Raw genomic sequence first — 19,844 nt, 5'->3', positions numbered from 1 at the left:
GCCTTTCAAAAAACTGTTGAGACTTGTACTACGTTCCACAGGGCAAGTTGACTCCTGTTCACGTGAAGTGAACCGCATCTCACAAGAGAACACAGAAAAACCCACACGCCCGTAACACTGCCATAGTATCAGCTCCCTATATCATTCTTCCATCCCGTTCACCCTCCAAAAAGATACTGCCACCCTCACACACTCCCTAACACCCAATCCCTAACACCCACAGAGCACAAAAAAAAGCCAAAAAATATAATCAGATAAGGGTCTGTCCGCGACTCGAACGCGGGGCCTGATGAGGTCGTTAGTTTTTTGTACTGAATAGTGATTTGATGACGATGCTTACCTCTCGCAAACGACTTAAGGTGAACCCTAAGCGAGAATCATACCACTAGACCAACAGACCTTACTGGGTGATTTTGATTGTGGCTAGAAAATATCCATAAATGTAGTATGCGAAAAGGTGGTGGCGAAGGAATGGGGCGAGGTTCCACATTTGTGTGTTAGCGGCAGGGGTGGGTGTGGGGGCGCACATCAAAGCTCAAAACTCAGCCACCTGCACCCATGACGGCTCCCTCTTTCAACACTTGTTACTTCCGCCAGGGAGAGTGAAGTTGCAATACGCGAAATTGGGCTCCGTCTTCGAGGGCGCGAAAAGTAGTTCACTGACGGTACTTCAGGGGGACTCAACGATTTTAGTAACCTGCCTCGATTTCCTTCCTTAGCGCCTCCCACATCTCGACGATGCCTTCGCACCGTTGATATTAAAGAACTCGCCAAAGAGCCGATCCTGTCATGAAACGATTGTGAAAGTTCATTCCTGATTACGAAGCTGAAAGGTCGCGCAATACAGTTCCCACGCCGGAACCACTGCTCCTAGACGCGATCGATGATGCATAGGCGCATGCAGACCTTGGCTACCCCTTTTTGTGGACTTATCGATGAGGATGAAACTGCATAATGATGGATCACAGGGCACAAGTACGTGGGAGGTGACTACAGAACTTGGGCTGGTATACCAGTGGAGGAGTTGGTCACAAACAATGCGAAGCAAACTACGACCGTCTTCATCTGGTCTCAAGAGAGGCACACCTTCTATAATGCCAAAGGCATACACTCGCGGTTTCGGTTTTTGTAATGGCACTCCTCGCAATGCTGACATTGCTGGGTCTAACCATCGGAGACTGCCAATTCCGGACATATACATACACAGAAGTAGGAAGCACGAGGAGAATCTTGCTTGGAAGAAAAGCCATAGCTGAGCCCAGATTGCGGGTCGTTTTCTAAAGGCTAGCCTTGGAGCAACATATCGGGCACCGCGCTATTTTTTTTAGTAGTCTCACCACCCTGAAGGTCCCGAGCAGCATGTCTATCGTTAAGACCTCTAGTCAAAGTACTAATAATCTTATTTTAACATCAATCTCTCTCTTGAAGACGAGCTATGATGATAAGCACAAGTATTTGACTTCCAAGGACTCGCAGAGACACGTTGGCATTGACTTTATGGCAATTTGCGAAAATGCTTCATTCATTCATCCTCGTAAAACTGTCGCCCTCTCAGCAAACAACCACCTATATCAGCTTCCTAGCCTTTCCAAACAATCTCGATCAATCCGGCCGCGCTCCCAGGCGGCTGCACAAACGCCTTGATGTCAAACCTCTCATCCGTCTCCTTAACGACCTTGGTCCAGTCCTCCGGCGTCCTCTCCTTGGAATTACACAGTGTCATCATCTGCAGGTCTATCGCGGAGATGAACCGCCCCACCGAATCCGGCACCGCACCACGCGCCGGCACAATAAACTCCATAAGGATGACGCGCGAGCCCGTCTTCATGACAGGGACGATCTGCTTCAGTATCTTGACAACGTATTTGTCAGACCAGTCGTGGCAGACATGTTTCAAGAAGTACACTTCCGCAACGACGGGTTGCGGCTCGAAGAAGTTGTGGGCCTGGAAAGTGACGCGCGATTTGAGTTCCGTGGGGACGAGAGCGGCGGACTGCGGCTCGAGCTCTGCGAAGTCTTGGATGATACACTTGAGCTTGGGGTGTTTGGACGCCAGCTCGATAGAAGCATGACCGAGAGAGCCGCCGATCTGAGAGCGTGTTAGTATGAGCGTGAGCAGATTCGGTGGGGAAGAGACGTACATCAACAACAGTTGCCTCCCCGAGACTATCCCAGTCGAATCCAGCGTTAACGTGTTCGATTCTCGCACTCCCAGTCTCAGCCAAGCTCGCCATTGCATCACCGAAGCGTCGAACCCGCCAGCCCTTCTCTTCTCCCTCGCGTTCAATATCGAACCAGCTGAAGAGCGTCGCATCTGGCGGAGAGTCGGGGAAGAAAGCAACACCAGCAGCACAGTGCGCCGGCTCTTGGCTGTCAGTGTACTTGCGTAGTGCATCGGGTAGGCGGGTGCACGCTGGTGCCACCTCCTCGAGGTTATGGCCGATCCAGGCTTTAATCAAAGGGTTCCTATAATAATACGACGAGCTTCCTGTGTGCACGATCTCCCATGATCCCGGTGAGGTCTCAGCAAAGAGTCCCATCGAGAACGCATGCTTAAATATGCGACGTAGCTTTTCTTCGGGTATTCCCGTTTTCGATGCGATAGAAGCGACTGATGCGGTGCCATGGTGTGGGACCGCAGTCCAGACATCGAATTGGTTGAGGATGTCTATGACTGATTGGTCGTGGTGCATCTGGTAACGTTAGTCAATTCATCAACCCAGTCTCTCAACTTGCTATCTTACGAGCAAAGATTCTGTCCGTAGGAGCTCGTCCGAGCCGAGAGCGAGATGGCGAAGTTTTGAGGTAGCATCGATCAAGTTCATACGCGCTTCCTGTACTTCTGGCACTGGCGGCAGCCCCCCTGCAGAATTGACGGTGAAATCAGGCTCGGGGAGACCGTTTTTCTTGAGATATTCGGTTATGATGGCTGTGCTAGAAGCAATCTGAGCCGCCAGCTCGGTAAAGTTCTCATTGAGATTATACATTGTGACAGTATCGGAACAAATTATCGAAAGTCAAAAGACGTAGTTGTACTTCCTAGGTAGTTGAAGTGGTAGAGCCCAGTTAGCAATTACGGATCTAGAGTTGTCGACGTCCTAGAGCTCTTTATAGCAGTAAGGGGACAAAGGGTACCAAAAAGTAGCCCCACCTCCAATGTCATGCTACGTATCATGCGTCCCAGGTAATGCTGTACCCATACAAATTAAAACGAGTAGATCAATGCAGCTTAATCTTTAGCTCTTGAGGCTGAGCCCAGCCGCAATTTCCTAGACGGTGAAGAGGCACGATGGTAGCGTCGATCATGTGCATTCTTGGTGATAGCTGCTTTGATAATCGCAGTAACAAGCCAGTCAATCGGATATATTTTTCGGCTAGGACTTATTCCGGCAGTCTCGGACGGAGTACCGGCCTTGAATTAGCAAGCGCTTACATGGAAAAATACTAGGACTTGGTCGGTCCCCCTCGGCATCTTATTCTGATTGGAGAGAATAAAAGGTCCAACAGCGTGGCAAGGGTCCCCCCGATGCTTGATTATGTAGATGCCAGGGCTAGGAACTCATCAGGCTATCCCGATCAGGACCCTCTGACGAGCTTCATCCCAGTCCTCGGATAGACCTTGTTCCATGTGACAGAGCTGAATGTTGAAGTTGGTGGGATGATGTGGCAGATGGGGCTCGCTTCGACAAGGGCTTTGGTTGCTTCCTTGTCGTAGAGGGTGGCTGCGTACTGCGTATTCAGCAGGGATGGCTTCATCCTTTCCATCACGTTGCATATCGCGTCGAATCGAGTTTACAGCGTGAAAATTCAAGATCGACAAAGCAACGCAGTGGACGAATAAGGTAGGTTCCTGAAGAGCGTTGTAGATAGGATAACATCGTGACGTGGTGTTGTTCTGGAAGTGCTGTATTCTAGCTGCGTGCCGTCTTTTGAGCGTTACGTGCCGAGGTCAGCGCAATATGAATAATCTTTATAATAAGTGGCATAGAATGCAGCCCACGTTCCTTTGAGATTAATACCATTGCATGCCCAAGCTCGGCGTTCAGTGTGCTTTTTCTGCATGCGCTGTGTGCTGATCAGGAAAGCCATCCAAGTCAACGCTGTAGTAGCTAAGCCGCATATCGATCTGCTGGCCTGAATGCCGGAATACCGTCTTCCAGTATCACTCTTTCTTCGGGTTGGGGGCCGCTGGAGATGTCTCGAACATAGCCTGCAAGATGACAAATACCTGCGCTGCAGAACCGACGAAAGCGATCACCGAACTCCACTCTGTCGGTAGTACGGATAAAACGGAATCGCTAGGGTCGAGCAGGTGAAGCTAGTAACTATAAACACCTAAGTCCAAAATAAGGCCTGATTGGGTAGCTTTGGAGCTGACAGCAAGCGAAAAGCGATTGCTACCACACCGAGAATTTGCATGGTGGAGCTCTGAGCCAAGAACCAAAAGTCCGAGCCTTGACGGTACCCGGCTGATGTGAAGAGAACTCAAATGCGGGAGCCACCAGAAGCGCTGATAGCAATATCATGGCGAAAATGAAAGCGCTTATGGTGGAGTTGTACTGCAGAAACCATTCAACGTTGGCAACGTTGGCAGGTGGAATCATGTTCAGGAAACTGACCTTCCCCGAATCAACGCTAGGCTCCACATGCGCTTCTACTGCCATTGTGTGTGAAGCTTCGCACTCTGTCTCCTGAGAAATTGTATTCAAGCCTTGCGCTCCTCTTCGAAGACAAATCTCAGCTTTGTAGAGGTTGATTATATCTTGATTTAGCTCTGCCGTAGGCCCTTGTGTCTGTATTATAGCAATTATGGCATTCCTAACTGGACGGTTAGTAAGAGTAGGCACTGTAAGAAGATGATTGACGAAGTATCTCTCAGTTCATCTGAGAGCTTGTCCCTCTGCTGCGATTCCAGGTCTGCATACAACTGATCTAGGAGACGATCATAAAGACCGAATCGGTCGACGAGAGCATTCAAACCCCGCACATCGCCTCCCGCAGCAATTGGTTGACTTGCTGGCACAGCAAGCCTCCAAGCACGATCACCCATGGTTTGAAGATTACCCATTTGTAGTTTCCATTCGCGAGCCTGCGCTGGTAGAGTGTTTGCGAGGTAACGAAGGACTGCTAGAATGACCGAGTTCCAGTTCTTTGTAAACGTTGACATGGCTGAAATGTATGCAAGCATATCGCTTGGACCGTAGTCCGAGTTATGATAGGCTTGGCGCGAGGTTTCGAGGAGACGCAAATCCGACTCGGTGATTGGAATAGATAACGCTACGCCATTATTTGAACGGTAGACCATCCCGTCTCGACATGCTCCGAGAATCAAATCATCCATCTCCTCTAACATATCAAGGAGTCTCTTCAAAATTTGCCTACCGGCATCTGTCACGACACTCGAAGACATAGGGTATGATTTGAAATTATTTGTGCAATAAGTCAAGTTGATAGAGAGGATGCAAGCTTGGATTGAGTGAATGAAAGAATTGGGCGCAGGCAACCCTCGAGGTTTTACAGCTCGTAGGCGGCTGCTTGACGCCGAAGGCACAGCCTCAGCCACCATGCATGCCACCTGCCGAAAGACGCTCCATGGAGAACCCAGATTCGTTAGCTCTAGAGTTTACCTGTCGGATACGACTTTATTATCTACTGATAGCGGCACACGAGTCTGATGAAGCTTTACTAAGGAGTTTTGATCGAGATGCAGGGACGACAGAAGAGCAAGCACAACTAATCTCATGCGCACTGTCAATCAACGAGCTGATACGACTCTTGATTGCTCAAGTTTAACGAAGAACTGTTGATGCAGTTTGATAGACGATTAAAATGAAGTTAGAGAGATCTTGTAGAAAGTGAGATGAGATGATGACTCTAAAGTAAACAGCTTTCGCGTTCTAGAGAGCTTTCGTGTGAATTCCATCCCGATGTTTGCCTCCAACTTGCACGCACACAGGCCTTCCCTACGCCAATAGGATTAGCAGCATCACGGCTGCCTGTTGAATGTGACTTTAACCTTTCACTTTACGAGAAAGCCTGGTGCACGTACAAAAAGGTAACCTGGCATGGAGCCCTGCGTGCCTTAGCAACTAACACTACTTCGCTCACAATGTCTTTCCCAACGCGCAGGAAGGACAACGACCTCAAAGTTGTCGCCCAAGAGACCAAGAAACTCTTGCCATTCGTGTTAGATCAGCTGCAGCCTATCGACACGACCACGTCCACTCGCTATCATTTTCAAGACCTTCAGCCTCTCGAGCCGTCAGCCTGCCCCCAGCACAAACTTGGCGAGAATGATATCGAGACGGGTAGGCTCGGTACGCGCATCAAGGTCTTTGATCAAGACAGCTTCGACGCAGCAATTGCTCTTCAGCCGGGCACTACGATTGGTGATTTCAGGAAGCCCGTTGCCGTCCTGAATCTGGCCAGCGAGCGCCGTCCCGGCGGTGGATGGGAGAATGGTGCACTTGCTCAAGAAGAAGCACTGTGCTACCGATCTTCACTCTACCTGACCCTCAAGCCGGAGTACTACCCGATTCCGCCTCTCAGCAGTGTTTACTCTCCTACTGTCATCATCATTCGAGATGCCCTGGCTCGTGGCCACGGACCCCTTGTCCCAGGGACGGACGCCAAACAACTCGCCGTTACTTCTGTTCTCACGGTGGCGGCGGCCCGAGGACCTATGGTGGCGAGAGACCATACTTACCTTTTCAATGGCGACCGTGAGCTTATGAAGAGCAAGATCCGGGTCACTCTGCGCATGGCTGCCCGAAACGGGCATACGAAGCTCGTCTTGGGTGCTCTAGGGTGTGGCGCTTTCGGAAACCCGCCCAAAGACGTGGCTCAGTGCTACTTGGAGGTGTTCCGCGAGGCGGAGTTTCAGGGGGGATGGTGGGAGGATATTGTATTTGCAGTACTCGATAATGTGCAGGGAGGAGGCAAGGAGGGTATTGGGAATTATGGGGTCTTCTACAGAGCCTTGAACAATGTCGTCGTCTAGGACATTAGACTGGTAGCGGAAACCTTCCAAATTCTTTTCTTTTTTTGCACGGATGGTTTGAAGTAGGTTTTGAATTTCGACAATTTCTTTGATGCTGGGACGGCTTTATATAGAATGAATGTGAGGCGAGTTCTCGGTCTGCGTTCCTGCACTTCTGCTCCAGCATCTCATTGAAGGAGGAGCAACAACAAGGGATGCCATGCCCATATTTGGACTACGGCTCTCACATGCGAGCATAAAGAAATAGTGAATGTATAGATCGGCACCACCCCCACTTGTCTAGACCGCCCGCCGATCAATGCATGGTCCGGTCCACAAACACCAAAAGCAACACCGCAAACAGAAATCTCACTCCTCGCACCCACCCGCCGCCAAACCAAGCAAATGTAATCCTCCCAAATGTCTCTGACGGCTTCATCCTAAAAGATGCGGGCGACTCTCTCCTCCGCCGCCTCGTCCGCTGCCTCCCCCAAGCGCAAACGCGATCCAAACGCAGACCCCGCCTCTGTGGCTCCCTTCGCCCCCCGCTTAACGACTACCACTACTGCGAAATATGCTTTCACGCCTATGAGTACGCCACCGCCTGGAGCGGGTGAGAGCAGCCCCAGCAAGGCGGTCGCAGACCAATTTCGCGATTTGAATATCAAGGCGCCGATATCCGTTGGCTTTGGCGCTGGGGGCGGGTCAGGAGGGGACGGGTCAGAGGACAAGGAGGAGAGGAAGCGGGCGAAGAGGAGCGACAGCGTGAACAGCGGACGAGGGGAGCTGGACGGCTTTCGGAATATGCGGATATGTTCAGAGGTCCCAGAGACCCCGCAGCCAACGACCAAGACAACGAAAACATCCGGCGCATCAAACACGCTGGCTAATACAGCTGGGGAAGAGTATGGCGATGGTGGTACGAACGCACTTCATGTCAATCCGCTCACAAAGCCTTTTCCCGGCGCCCGTTCACGCAAGAAGTCTCCGTCCCCGCCCGTGCCGCTCGACTCTTTCTGGCAGGACACCGAAATCACGGGCCACCTGATTGGACCGGCTCAGGACCCTGATGATGACGGAACGGGAATCAATGGAGTTGGATTCAGGCCCACGCCCGCGCTGGCGTATGCAAGAGCGCAGAAGAGAAGGCAGCAGGTGCAGGCGTGGAGGGCCCGCGAGGCAAAAGAGGCACGAGCGAAGCGGAGCGAGAGAAGAACGAGAGGGGTTGGTATGGGCGTGAGGGGTGGAAGTGTAGGAGGTGGTAATGTGTCGGGTGCAGACGATACAGGAAGTGACGGCTCAAGGAGAGTCGTCAGATTTGCTTGAGGAGTTATCCGGTAGAAATGGGGCGTACAAGGTTCAGATTGGGTATGTACGGCATCATGGGTGTCTGGGTATCCGGTATGGTCATGAACATGTACGACTTTATGATTACGCCTAGTTTGAGGGGTTTGTAGGATACCATCCTTTCCCAATTGGTTATCTTGGATGCATGGAGAGCAGATTGGATGTGGTATGGCGTTGGAGTAGAATCGTCCTGTTTATCAAAACTCCATTCCAAACGTTCCTTTTGACGTACGCAGCGCCTCTATAATACACTCAGACATGTACAATGAATATTCATCATCCCCTCCGCCATTCAAGCCATGCCTTTATTTTTCACTGCCCCAAAACTTCAGATTCCGCGAGGCCCAGTACGACCACGACTTTCTCCTCTCTTCCTCTAGCTTCTCCTTGATGATTCGCTCTTCTTCTTTCCTCTTCGCAATCGCCTTGCGTCTCTTCTCCTCGTGTTCAGCCTTCTTCGCTGCGGCTACTGCTTGTACTTGTCGCAAGCCATCCCGTTCTATGGACCGCCTATATTGGCAGTAGGTGTAACCACCTGTGGAGGAAAGCATAAAGGCGCCGACGGAGACGTTGCAGGCAGTCCACACGTTTCCTAAGAAGCATACTCATTAGCCAATACCCTCCTGAAGCCCCCAAATGAAAATGGCAGGATCCCTGTCCACAATAGAAGCAATATCACTTACGCCCAACCAAGCCCATCATGCCTCCCATGACAAACCCCGACAATATCCCAGTCATCAGCGAATCTTTCGCGCATGGCATCCTCCCAATATTCTTCCAGTCCTCCCATGTAATCATCTTAACGGCTTTCGTGAGCATCGACTCGTCGTCGAGTTTCTCGCCCCCGGCGGTGTTGGCGGTCCCGCCGGGCATGGTGTTCGCGGGCGTGCGGTAGCGGGCAGCTTCTTGCGCAACATCCTCCGCCTTAGGTGGTGGATAAGTGGGGGAGCTCTGTCGAGTATCGTCTGCCATTGCCAGTGTTATGGTGGAGGCAATGGCTGTGGGCGGATTTGTGGTGGTGCTTCGGGAGTGGTGATGTCGTCTGGGCTGATCTGAAAGATTCTGGGTCCACTGAATATAATGCGGAGAGGCTAGCTAGATGGGGTAGATCCATCTTTGGATGAGCTTCTGGATGAACTGAACAATAACAGGTGCCCGCTTGATGTCCTAAGCGTAAACTGCTGTTACAATCATTCTCTGAACAAGACAGCACAATTTTTATGAGTGTTGTATACATGCATTCACGTTTTCAGAGCTGGACGCACGGTCCTTCCACTTTATTGGCCGACGCGACTTTGAACTTTCGACGCGACACCGCGTATCCCTCCGTCAAATCTACACTGCTTCAACACTCTACCAATTCTCTATACCCACCCTTTGAACTCTCTTTTTCAGCACTTCCAAAGCCTAATCACGACACCAAACACAAATGATACCCCTACAATTCTAACTTGAACACCTCCATCTCATCCACTCCCGCAGCTCCAATACACCCCTCACACCATGGCACCCCGCCGCGCTGGACAGTCTTTCCGCCGCGTAGGCAAGCAAGGCCAATCTTCCTACTCCTCGTCTTCCCGCAAACCCAAGACAATCGACGCCTCCTCTCTCCGCAACACGGAAGCCAGCTCCCTAGCTGAGAAGATCGAGTCGACGCGGCTCGCGAATGCTATCGATGAGTCTATGGACTTTGCGCGGTACGATGCCGGACGTAAGAAGGTCGGCTGGCTGTGTAACATGCACTCTACCAGTGTGGAGGACGAGAATGTACCTGGAGGGCGCGCCGGCGTGGACTTCTACTTCATCGAGGAGGACGGAGGCACATTTAAGGCGACGGTGGAGTATGATCCGTACTTCTTGGTCGCGGTGAAGAGGGGGAAAGAGCCAGAGGTGGAGGAGTGGTGTCGGAGAGCTTTTGAGGGCTTAGTGAAGGGTGTGAAGCGGGTCGAGAAGGAGGATTTGCAGATGGTGAGTCGCCGAGATGGGCATTTGGAGACACTATAAGGAGCATGCTGATACGAGACAGCCAAATCATCTTTTGGGCTACCGGAGAACATTCCTGAAGCTTTCGTTTGCGAATGTGGGAGATCTCTTGGGGGTGCGGAAGGTCATTACACCCCTGGCGGAGAAGAATAAGAAGAAGATGAACGCGATGGATACATATGCGGAAGTTGCTAGGTGAGCACTGCTCAGTCCATAGTTGGATTGTGTTAGTTGCTAATGGTTTCCAGTGCAAATGCTGGCTTTGATATTTTTGACGACGACCAAGATTACGAGAAACGACCTAATGGCATACAAGATGCGAGCGATTTCATTGTTGATATACGAGAGTACGACGTACCATACCACGTTCGGGTTGCGATTGATAAAGGTAGGTTACGTAGGCTTGGTTTCAAGGGCTGGCTAACTCATATAGATATCCGCATTGGAAAATGGTACACGGTAGAAGCGAAACACGGCGTTGTTTCATTGACATGCATAGAAGAGCGACTGCAACGCGCCGATCCCGTTGTTATGGCATTCGATATCGAGTGTACAAAGCTCCCCCTGAAATTTCCGGATGCGATAGTCGACCAGATCATGATGATTTCATACATGATCGATGGCCAGGGGTTCCTCATCACGAACCGCGAGATTGTCTCCGAGGATATCTCAGATTTCGACTATACACCCAAGCCGGAGTACGACGGTCCTTTCATAATATTCAACGAGCCGGATGAAAAAGGCCTCTTAGAACGTTTCTTCGAGCACATCAAGGAAGCAAAGCCAACGGTCATTGTAACATACAACGGAGACTTTTTTGATTGGCCATTCGTGGAGGCACGGGCGAGCGTTCTAGGAATCGACATGTACCAGGAGATCGGCTTCCGGAAGAACAGCGAAGACATCTACCAGTCTAATTACTGCGCACACATGGATGCCTTTGCGTGGGTCAATCGAGACAGTTACCTCCCACAAGGAAGTCGAGGCTTGAAAGCAGTTACTGTAGCGAAATTGGGCTACGATCCAGACGAATTGGACCCCGAACTCATGACTCCATACGCAAGCGAACGGCCTCAGACGTTGGCAGAATACTCCGTTTCAGATGCAGTTGCTACGTACTACTTGTACATGAAATACGTCCATCCCTTCATCTTCTCGCTATGTACGATCGTTCCCCTTGGGCCGGACGATGTGTTGCGAAAGGGGACTGGCACTCTTTGCGAGATGTTGCTCATGGTACAGGCGTATCAGAAGGGCATCGTACTGCCGAACAAGCACCAAGCACCTAAGGAAGCCTTCTGGGATGGCCATCTCCTGGACTCAGAAACGTATGTGGGAGGTCATGTCGAGAGTATCGAAGCAGGTGTCTTTCGAAGTGATATCCCTTGCAACTTCGTGCTAGATCCAACTGCCATTGATGAACTCATCGAAGATCTAGACGCAGCCCTCAAGTTCAGTATTGTAGTAGAAGAGAAGAAACAGGTGGAGGACATCGTAAATTATGACGAAGTCAAGGGTCAGATCATCGAGAAGCTGTTGAAGCTGAAGAATACCCCTAACAGGAGCGAAAACCCTTCAATATACCATCTAGACGTCGCCTCCATGTATCCGAATATCATGACGACGAATCGATTACAGCCGGATTCCATGATTGAAGAGGCTGATTGTGCTGCCTGCGACTTCAATCGCCCAGGCAAAACATGCGATCGAAGGATGCCTTGGTCCTGGAGAGGTGAGTTCTTGCCAGCTAAGCGAGACGAGTACAACATGATACGGCATGCCCTAGAAAACGAACGGTTTCCCCCAAAATATAAAAGTGGCCCCGTTCGGACTTTCCAGGATCTGCCAGTAGACGAACAAGCCACGATAGTCAAGAAACGATTGACGGAGTACAGCAAGAAGATCTACCACAAGATCCATGACACAAAGACAATTGAGAAAGAGGCTATCATCTGCCAGAGAGAGAATCCCTTCTACGTTGATACTGTCAAAGACTTCCGAGATCGAAGATATGACTTCAAGGGCAAGCAGAAAGTCTGGAAAGGTAAGACGGATGCGCTTAAGTCTGCTGGTGCGCCTAGCGCAGAGATCGATGAAGCCAAGAAGATGATTATCCTGTTCGACTCACTTCAGTTGGCCCACAAAGTCATCTTGAACAGCTTCTACGGCTACGTTATGAGAAAGGGTTCTCGTTGGTACTCCATGGAAATGGCCGGTGTCACTTGCTTGACTGGAGCCAAGATCATTCAAATGGCTAGACAGCTCGTAGACAGAATTGGACGGCCCCTGGAACTAGACACCGACGGTATCTGGTGTATTCTGCCCGCAACATTTCCGGAAAACTTCTCATTCAAACTCAAGAACGGCAAGAAGGTGTTTATCTCATATCCTTGTGTCATGCTGAACCATCACGTCCATGCCAAATTCACGAACCATCAATACCAGACCCTTGTCGATCCCGAAACATTTCGATACGAGACACATAGCGACAATACAATCTTCTTCGAGGTGGACGGTCCGTATAAGGCTATGATCTTGCCCACCTCCAAGGAAGAAGACAAGAATTTGAAAAAGCGTTACGCAGTCTTCAACCACGATGGCAGTCTCGCTGAGTTGAAAGGGTTCGAGGTCAAGCGGAGAGGAGAGTTGAAGCTTATCAAGATCTTCCAAACTCAAATTTTCAAATTCTTCTTGGAAGGCACAACTCTGACCGAGACTTACGGAGCTGTCGCCAAGGTTGCAAATCGATGGCTAGATGTGCTTGATCAGCATGGTTCTACCCTCGCTGATGAAGAGCTCATCGACTTGATTTGCGAAAATAAGAGCATGGCCAAGACTCTTGAGGAGTACGGAGCTCAGAAGTCAACTGCTATCACGACCGCAAAGAGACTTGCAGAGTTTCTTGGCGAGCAAATGATCAAGGACAAGGGCTTGAACTGCAAGTACATTATCTCGTCTCGGCCGAAAAATTCACCTGTTACAGAGAGAGCCATACCTGTGGCGATATTCTCTGCTGAGGATTCAGTCAAGACCTATTTCCTACGAAAATGGATGAAAGAAGACCCCGGGGATATGGATCCCAGATCGATCATTGACTGGAGCTACTACATGGAACGTCTCGGCTCCGTGGTTCAGAAGCTTATCACGATACCTGCAGCTCTTCAGAAAGTTGAAAATCCCGTTCCGCGCGTTCCTCACCCAGACTGGCTAGCCCGAAGGATTCGGATCAAGGACGATGTCTTGAAACAAAAGAAGATGACTGATCTGTTTGACAAGAAGACTCTGGTTGACGTAGACACCAATATTCTCCAGAACCGGGTGCTCGATCTGGAAGACTTTGGCGGTTCGAAGATGACTCAAGTCTCTCAGGCGGTGGCAGCGAGGAGAGGTGTAGTCACGAAAATGGTCCAGAAACGAAAGCAACCGGAACCTGCTGTACCTGCCGATCCTTTTGCGAGCTTACCCAAATACATGCCATCCATCACCGAGGACTACAACGGATGGCTGCAGTACCAGAAAAAGAAGTGGAAGATCCAGAAGCAAGCCCGAAAGCGGAGACGACAGCTCTTTGGCGAGAAACAGACAGATTCATCGGATGCGATCGGAAGCTTCTTCAGAAACCAGGCAGAGATGTTGTATATCAGCACGTGGCAATTGATTCAACTGCGAGACACCGACACGCCTGGAGAGGTTAGAGCTTTCGTCTTGATCGACAAGAAAATTCACATCTTGAGGGTCATTGTGCCTCGGCAGATATATCTTAATCTGCGAGGAGACGATTTACCTGACGTGTCTATCGATGGCTGTTCAGTAGAGAAAGTCCTTAATCACACTCTACCCAATGGACATCCATCGGTACATTTGTTCAAGCTTCTGATGCCTGAGCAAGTATATGTCAACGAGTCGAAAAAGCTCTCTGTTTTATTCAATCACCCAAGTGTTGAAGGTGTCTACGAGAAGCAAGTACCACTAAACGTTCGAGCGGTTCTCGAACTTGGTAGTATTTGCACCTTCGACGAGACTCAGAAAGGTGTTCTTGGAAAAGGTCTAGAGCAAGGATTCGACCTGTCCGCTCTCCGACGGGTGCCATCGCAAAATCCGTACTTGAGCCAGGCTTCCCTTGGATATCTCTACCTCTACCACGTCAGCTCTGGAGATCGACAGATTTTTGCCTTGTTCTCAACCTCGAAGAATACCGCCCATGTCATCATTCAAACCAAGTCCAAAGATAGTCAGGGTCTGCCGAACGTTGATCGGATATACAAGGACATGTTTGCACGGCGTTTGGAAGAGTCTGGCGGAGAGCCGTGGCAAGAGTGCTTCGATTATCAAACCGACATACATTTCCGGACCGTTCAAGTCACTACCAAACGAAAGGCGCATCTCGAGATTGGAGATGCTATCAAGAAGATGAAGACAGAGGAAGGGAAACCGTTGGTTCTCGTTATCCAATCACAGAATCACAATCTTCTGTCTCACGAGGTCCCAATTCTCAAAGACCTACCGATCCTACCCCTGAAGCCGGACGAGTCAGACAAACAACTACCTCCTCTCGGCTGGCAGTCGTTCGTTGCAAAACGTCTTGTAACCCATTACTTAGACTTGGGCTCCTGGATATCACATTTAGTAGAACTTTCTCGATATGGAGACATCCCGCTCTGCAATCTCGAAAGCAACGACCCACGTTTCCTCATCGACATTGCTTATGCGAGGCGGCTACGGAAAGAGAAGGTCGTTCTGTGGTGGTCTGGTGGTCCCAAACCTGATCATGCAGGCTATGAAAAAGACGAGATTCTCGCTCCTATGGAGACTGTTGAAATGCCTTCTATCAATAACCCTGGAACTTACTCCTCTGTCTGCATTGATCTCACCCTTCGCAATCTCGCAATCAACACCATTCTTTCTTCCTCCGTTATCAACGAAGCCGAAGGTTCCGACTCTATCTCATTCAACCCTGCCGCACCTGCTTACGATGCCCCTAATGACGGCACAAACGTCATCTACGCCGACAACGCTTTTGCCACAGCCGGCATCATGGTCCTTCGCGAAATGGTGAAGGCCTGGTGGCACGAAGCTGAGCGAGGAGGGTACATGGCCGACGTAATGGTCCAGCATCTTGTGCGATGGGTGGAGAGCCCTGGGTCTTTTTTATACGACAGAAGCCTACATTACTACGTACAGATGATGAGCCGAAAAGCACTACAGCAACTGATGACGGACTTCCGGCGCGTGGGATCGCATATCGTGTTCGCGAGTGCGAATCGACTGCTTCTGCAAACGACGAAAGCAGAGGTCGGAAATGCCTTTGCGTATAGTCAGTACATCCTCAAGACGGTACAGGCGAAGCCGCTCTTCCAGTTTCTAGACCTCGAGATCCGGGAGTACTGGGACTACTTGGCGTGGTACGATGAGTTCAACTACGGAGGTAAAGGCTGTACTAAGGTCGTCGAAGCGGACGAGCAGCAGCTTGATACCATCATGTGCTGGCAGCTCGCATCCTTTTTGCCTGCGCCGCTACAACCGGCGTTCCACGATACAGTGGTCGACTTCATCGATGTCATGCACGGCCGCAAACGTCCCGCAGCCATCGATGGTGTCGCTCCCAGGGCGACGCAATTAGCCCTGAGGTCACTAACTGTCGACCCAACCGACAACACCCAAGTCCTCCCCAAATCCTTCACAAAACCGCTCTTCAAGCAAGTCGGCGCTCTCCTACGCCGTCAACACACCGAGTCCCTCCACGCCGAACTCGTCTCGGACTGGGTCTTCCCCTCCCTCCCAGGCTCGCATCTCAACCTCTCAAACCCAGTCCTTCAACTCGTGAAAAGCATAACGCAGGTCCTCAGCCTCGACAACACCATCACGCTCGAAGCCCGCCTCCTCCGCAAAGAGCTCCTCCAGCTCTTCGAAATCCGCGAATTCAGCCGCGAAGCCGCTTTTGTGAATCCCAGTCGCAGCCTCTGGGTCCGCGGTCTCGTCTGCGAAGAATGCACGGCTGTCCGCGACCTCGACCTCTGTCGCGCGGCGGAATTGCTGCCGCCTCCTGCAGCGAATAGAGAGGCGGATGCTGCGGCGCCGGTGCTACCGAAGTGGAAGTGTGAGATGTGCAATACGCCGTATGATCGCTTGCGTATTGAGGAGCGGCTGGTGGCGGAGGTGCAGAAGATGGTTGTGGAGTGGTGTACGCAGGATCTAAAGTGTGGAAAGTGTGGGAGGCTGAGGGCGAATGAGTTTATGGAGCATTGTGCTTGTGCTGGGGAGTGGGTAGGGACGCGGAAGAGGGAGGATGTTAAGAGTCGCTTGGGGGTTTATGGGAGTGTGGCGGGCTTTTTTGGGTTGGGGATGTTGGCGAGTGTGGTTGAGGAGTGTGTGGATGGGGTGTAGTCAGTAAGTGGAGTGAGGCAGTGGAGATCAGGCTGTCTATTGACTGCTGGGCTACTTGCCGTCTGGGGTACTCCTTACAGTGGCATCAGGCGAGCAATACTGCAGCTCGTGTAGAGTAATATCTGTGTGCTGAAAATTGTAGCATATATACATGATCTCAAGGTCGTGCAGTGGGAGTTAGACTGCCTCTTGCCTTGCTAGCTAAGTGCTGGCTGGGCTACTCCCTACAGTGGTATCAAGCAAGCAACACTGGAGCTCATGTAGAGCAATATCTGTGTACTGAAAATTGTAGCATCTATACATGATGTTAAGGTTAGTACAGTGGAAGTTAGACTGCCTCTTGACCAGCCAGCTAAATGCTGGTCGGGCTACTCCCTACAGTGGTATCAAGCAAGCAATATTGGAGCCTGTGCATAGGCATATCTATGTACGGAAATTAATAGCATCTACACATAATGTCGAGGTTGATACAGTGGAACTTAAACTGCCTCTTGACTGGCGAGCTAAGTGCTGGGCGGGCTACTCCCTACAGTGGTATCATGCAAGCAAGATTGGAGCCTACGCACAGCTATATCCGTGTACAGAAGCTAATAGCATCTGCATACAATGTCCAGGTTGATGTAATGGATTTCAGACTACCTCTTGACTGCCCCGCTAACTTCTAGCTGGGCTACTCCTCACAGTGGCGTCGAGCGAGCAAGAGTAGAGCCTGCAAAGAGTCATATCTGTGTCCTGAAGCTTATAGCATCTTTATACAATGTTGAGGTTAATGCGGTGGAAGTTAGACTACCTCTTGACTTGCCTACGAACTGCCAGCTGGGCTACTCCTTACAGTGGCGTCGAGCGAGCAAAAGTGGAGCACTGAAGCTTATAGCATCTTCATATAATATCAAGGTTGATGCGGTGGAAGTTAGGCTACCTCTTGACTTGCCTGCGAACTGCTAGCTGGGCTACTCCTCATAGTGGTGTCGAGCGAGCAACAGTAGAGCTTGAGCAGTGGCATACCGTGTACGTTAAATTATGACCTGTAATGCTGTACCAAAGGTTTGCGTACACTTCGTGGCCGCGGCGTGAGGACGTCCTGTACACTCATAAACGCGAAGAAAGTAGACTGTTCCTTTTTCTGAGTATTAGCGGATGACACCGTCTGAGGTGGCCCGGCGAGTTTGCAGACTGTTCAAAACGACTCACTTACGCCTAGTTCGCATTCTCGAAAATGTATCAGGGGACTTCAGACAGTGGCACCCACGTGTACGCAGACTTATTGCAGATTGAATTTGTCCTTTTTTGTATTATTCTCGAGCCTCTTTGATAATTTCAGGGTCTCGATGATCAGTTCCGTGTGACTTTATGAACCCCAGACACCATGTGAATCCATTCCACAGCCGCATCACAGCCGTATATCTCTCAGCAGTACGAGCCCACCCCTCAGAAGCCAACCCCTCAGAAGCCACGCCCTCCACCGCGTCCACGTCCCCGGCCACCTCCGCCACCGCGACCACCCCTTCCTCCCCTAGGACCACCGCGTCCGCCTCGTCCGCCCCTGTCCGCAGCTTCCTTTCGCGCCTTGTTCTTCGGTTTGGGTTGGTCGTCAATAAGCAGCGTATCGAGTGGGAGACTATCAGGTAGGATGAAATAGCGGATAGTGGAGCCGCGCAGGTTGATGGTATCGAGCGAGACAGGGTCGCGGCCTTTCTGGGTCATTTTGACTGTTCGGAGAGCGGTGTTCATTTGGGGGGAGACGGAGGCGATAGTGCCGTAGATGACAGTGCCTATTAACGCGGTCAGTTGCGCCGATACATCCTAAAACATTTGGCTGGAAAGGTTTGCTAGATATTAGTACTATGCCGCCATGCGACGGGCCTCGAGGTTGCGGCCGACGCTAGAAGTAAAGGGTCTAGGAAAGAAGTGAGCAGAAAACAGAACAGAGCCAATGTACCATTCTTCAGTTCGATGGTGACCGTCTCATTTGCGCACTTCATCAGGAATCTAAGCACCAGAGTCGTCAGTCACAATTCGTAGGTCGGCGGGGGAAGCCTGGGGTAGAAAGCTCAGCTTGGGCGCCGCCTGTAGAACAGCAGAGTGGGTTACTTGCCGTACGAGCTTCATGTTGACCTCTGCTTCTCGCCGAAGCTTTCTCTTCCTCGTGAGTGGTATTTTGGTTATGCGATGGAGGTGAGGGCGGTGTGAGGTGGAGGGGAGCTTGCGCGCCGAAAGTCGCGGTGATTTTGAAGTTGGCGGGTCGTGTGGTATTTTATCCGTTTTGGGCTTGGCGTCGTGAGTCATCAATATATTACAGCCGTCACCACACTCCGCGATACTCGATGCAAAACAATATGCAACTGGCCAGGTACCCTGGGCATGGGAAAAGTGGCATACTCATCAAGTACACTGCCCGTGTGTACACCTGTTTATCACTGCATGAAGTACTTCAACAAATTTCCACATAGAAGTGGCGACCGGCTCGTGCACGCTACTACCTTGTGCACGTTTTCTCTAACCCATTAAAATTAGATTATACAGCAACGCTCTTATATAATATACTTATAAATAAGCTTATATTATACTTTTTATAGTATATATAGCTTATATTTTATAGTTTATAGCTTATATTTTCTTTAATTACTTATAACGTATTCCACCACCGAGCCGGCCAAACCACCGAGCCGGCCACTTTTCCTTGGCACAACCAACACCATGTGCGCGCAGTCAATTTATTCGCAACTAGCTATAGAACTTGTGTACGACACACTTAGATCAGATTCAGAAGAAGCTTTTTAATCCTTTTTGCACGTACGCGCATTGTGCCCAGCCTCTCCACAGTTTCCACAGCGCCGTTGAGCTAGTAGAGCCCTATTTGCACCATCTCTACTACCCACCTTTTTCCGTGGATTAGATGCTCCAGACACTTTAGCAGCTATGTACAACGCTGCTGTACCATACTCTATTATACCGCCAGTCTGGATTCGCTTTCTTTTACAACCTTTACGCTTGGTTATCTCTGCTAGTTACTCTTTAAGCTTTTTAACCCGGGCTTTAATAAGCATATTTTTATATAGCATTTCTTTAGCTCCTTTAATAAGCTTTAAGAAGCCTTTTTAGGCGGTTATTAGTAACTATATAAAGGAATTGCTTACTAGCCTTAACTATA

The 19,844-nt window shown here is 50.4% G+C and overlaps 7 protein-coding genes and 1 non-coding gene across 8 annotated transcripts; 3 read left to right on the top strand and 5 right to left on the bottom strand.

Moving 5' to 3' along the window:
* Positions 1-258: 258 nt before the first annotated feature.
* On the bottom strand, positions 259-400 carry BDZ99DRAFT_t18. The gene has a single exon. It is a non-coding gene; the product is annotated as a tRNA-Pro (tRNA).
* A 1,038-nt stretch (positions 401-1,438) lies between these two features.
* BDZ99DRAFT_458805 (putative O-methyltransferase) lies at positions 1,439-3,153 on the bottom strand. The gene is made up of 3 exons (XM_033719003.1): positions 2,745-3,153; positions 2,142-2,693; positions 1,439-2,089 (listed from the first exon to the last, which is right to left on the bottom strand). The coding sequence occupies exons 1-3, from the start codon at positions 2,985-2,987 to the stop codon at positions 1,580-1,582; spliced, it is 1,305 nt and encodes a 434-aa protein (XP_033581795.1). The 5' UTR covers positions 2,988-3,153; the 3' UTR covers positions 1,439-1,579.
* Positions 3,154-4,491: 1,338 nt separating this feature from the next.
* BDZ99DRAFT_566763 (uncharacterized protein) lies at positions 4,492-5,453 on the bottom strand (the record flags this gene model as incomplete). Its single annotated transcript, XM_033727621.1, has 3 exons — positions 4,866-5,453; positions 4,620-4,818; positions 4,492-4,559 (listed from the first exon to the last, which is right to left on the bottom strand). Coding segments are annotated over exons 1-3 (810 nt in total), but the record flags the coding sequence as incomplete, so codon positions are not given.
* An 8-nt stretch (positions 5,454-5,461) lies between these two features.
* Positions 5,462-5,823, top strand: BDZ99DRAFT_458804 (uncharacterized protein). The gene has a single exon (XM_033719002.1). The coding sequence runs from the start codon at positions 5,569-5,571 to the stop codon at positions 5,791-5,793; it is 225 nt and encodes a 74-aa protein (XP_033581793.1). The 5' UTR covers positions 5,462-5,568; the 3' UTR covers positions 5,794-5,823.
* A 144-nt stretch (positions 5,824-5,967) lies between these two features.
* On the top strand, positions 5,968-7,213 carry BDZ99DRAFT_185396 (uncharacterized protein). Its single transcript, XM_033713091.1, has one exon. It carries the CDS (start codon positions 6,110-6,112, stop codon positions 6,998-7,000), a length of 891 nt encoding a protein of 296 aa, XP_033581792.1. The 5' UTR covers positions 5,968-6,109; the 3' UTR covers positions 7,001-7,213.
* A 1,418-nt stretch (positions 7,214-8,631) lies between these two features.
* On the bottom strand, positions 8,632-9,298 carry BDZ99DRAFT_515598 (uncharacterized protein; the record flags this gene model as incomplete). The annotated part of the gene is made up of 2 exons (XM_033724986.1): positions 8,632-8,918; positions 9,010-9,298. The coding sequence occupies 2 exons, from the start codon at positions 9,296-9,298 to the stop codon at positions 8,632-8,634; spliced, it is 576 nt and encodes a 191-aa protein (XP_033581791.1).
* A 422-nt stretch (positions 9,299-9,720) lies between these two features.
* Positions 9,721-17,141, top strand: BDZ99DRAFT_408230 (DUF1744-domain-containing protein). The gene is made up of 5 exons (XM_033716503.1): positions 9,721-10,294; positions 10,353-10,504; positions 10,558-10,697; positions 10,743-12,703; positions 12,755-17,141. Exons 1-5 carry the CDS (start codon positions 9,830-9,832, stop codon positions 16,691-16,693), a joined length of 6,657 nt encoding a protein of 2,218 aa, XP_033581790.1. The 5' UTR covers positions 9,721-9,829; the 3' UTR covers positions 16,694-17,141.
* An 808-nt stretch (positions 17,142-17,949) lies between these two features.
* Positions 17,950-18,678, bottom strand: BDZ99DRAFT_458799 (Sm-like ribonucleoprotein; the record flags this gene model as incomplete). Its single annotated transcript, XM_033719001.1, has 2 exons — positions 17,950-18,465; positions 18,633-18,678. The coding sequence occupies 2 exons, from the start codon at positions 18,673-18,675 to the stop codon at positions 18,137-18,139; spliced, it is 372 nt and encodes a 123-aa protein (XP_033581789.1). The 3' UTR covers positions 17,950-18,136.
* Positions 18,679-19,844: the final 1,166 nt, after the last annotated feature.

The sequence above is a fragment of the Mytilinidion resinicola genome (genome assembly GCF_010093595.1).
Source record: "Mytilinidion resinicola strain CBS 304.34 unplaced genomic scaffold BDZ99scaffold_3, whole genome shotgun sequence".
Classification (NCBI taxonomy): domain Eukaryota; kingdom Fungi; phylum Ascomycota; class Dothideomycetes; order Mytilinidiales; family Mytilinidiaceae; genus Mytilinidion; species Mytilinidion resinicola.
This window is presented reverse-complemented; position numbering and strand designations above follow the sequence as displayed.

What these genes read in the sequence shown, in the direction of transcription:
- BDZ99DRAFT_458804 (XM_033719002.1), top strand. Translation starts at nt 5,569, where the DNA reads ATGCCACCTGCCGAAAGACGCTCCATGGAGAACCCAGATTCGTTAGCT.
- BDZ99DRAFT_185396 (XM_033713091.1), top strand. Translation starts at nt 6,110, where the DNA reads ATGTCTTTCCCAACGCGCAGGAAGGACAACGACCTCAAAGTTGTCGCC.
- BDZ99DRAFT_408230 (XM_033716503.1), top strand. Translation starts at nt 9,830, where the DNA reads ATGGCACCCCGCCGCGCTGGACAGTCTTTCCGCCGCGTAGGCAAGCAA. An exon ending in ACATATGCGGAAGTTGCTAG is followed by an intron (nt 10,505 to 10,557) that starts GTGAGCACTGCT and finishes AATGGTTTCCAG; the next exon opens with TGCAAATGCTGGCTTTGATA. An exon ending in TGTTTATCTCATATCCTTGT is followed by an intron (nt 12,704 to 12,754) that starts GTCATGCTGAAC and finishes CATCAATACCAG; the next exon opens with ACCCTTGTCGATCCCGAAAC.
- BDZ99DRAFT_458805 (XM_033719003.1), bottom strand. Translation starts at nt 2,987, where the DNA reads ATGTATAATCTCAATGAGAACTTTACCGAGCTGGCGGCTCAGATTGCT. An exon ending in TACGGACAGAATCTTTGCTC is followed by an intron (nt 2,694 to 2,744) that starts GTAAGATAGCAA and finishes TAACGTTACCAG; the next exon opens with ATGCACCACGACCAATCAGT. An exon ending in GGGAGGCAACTGTTGTTGAT is followed by an intron (nt 2,090 to 2,141) that starts GTACGTCTCTTC and finishes ACACGCTCTCAG; the next exon opens with ATCGGCGGCTCTCTCGGTCA.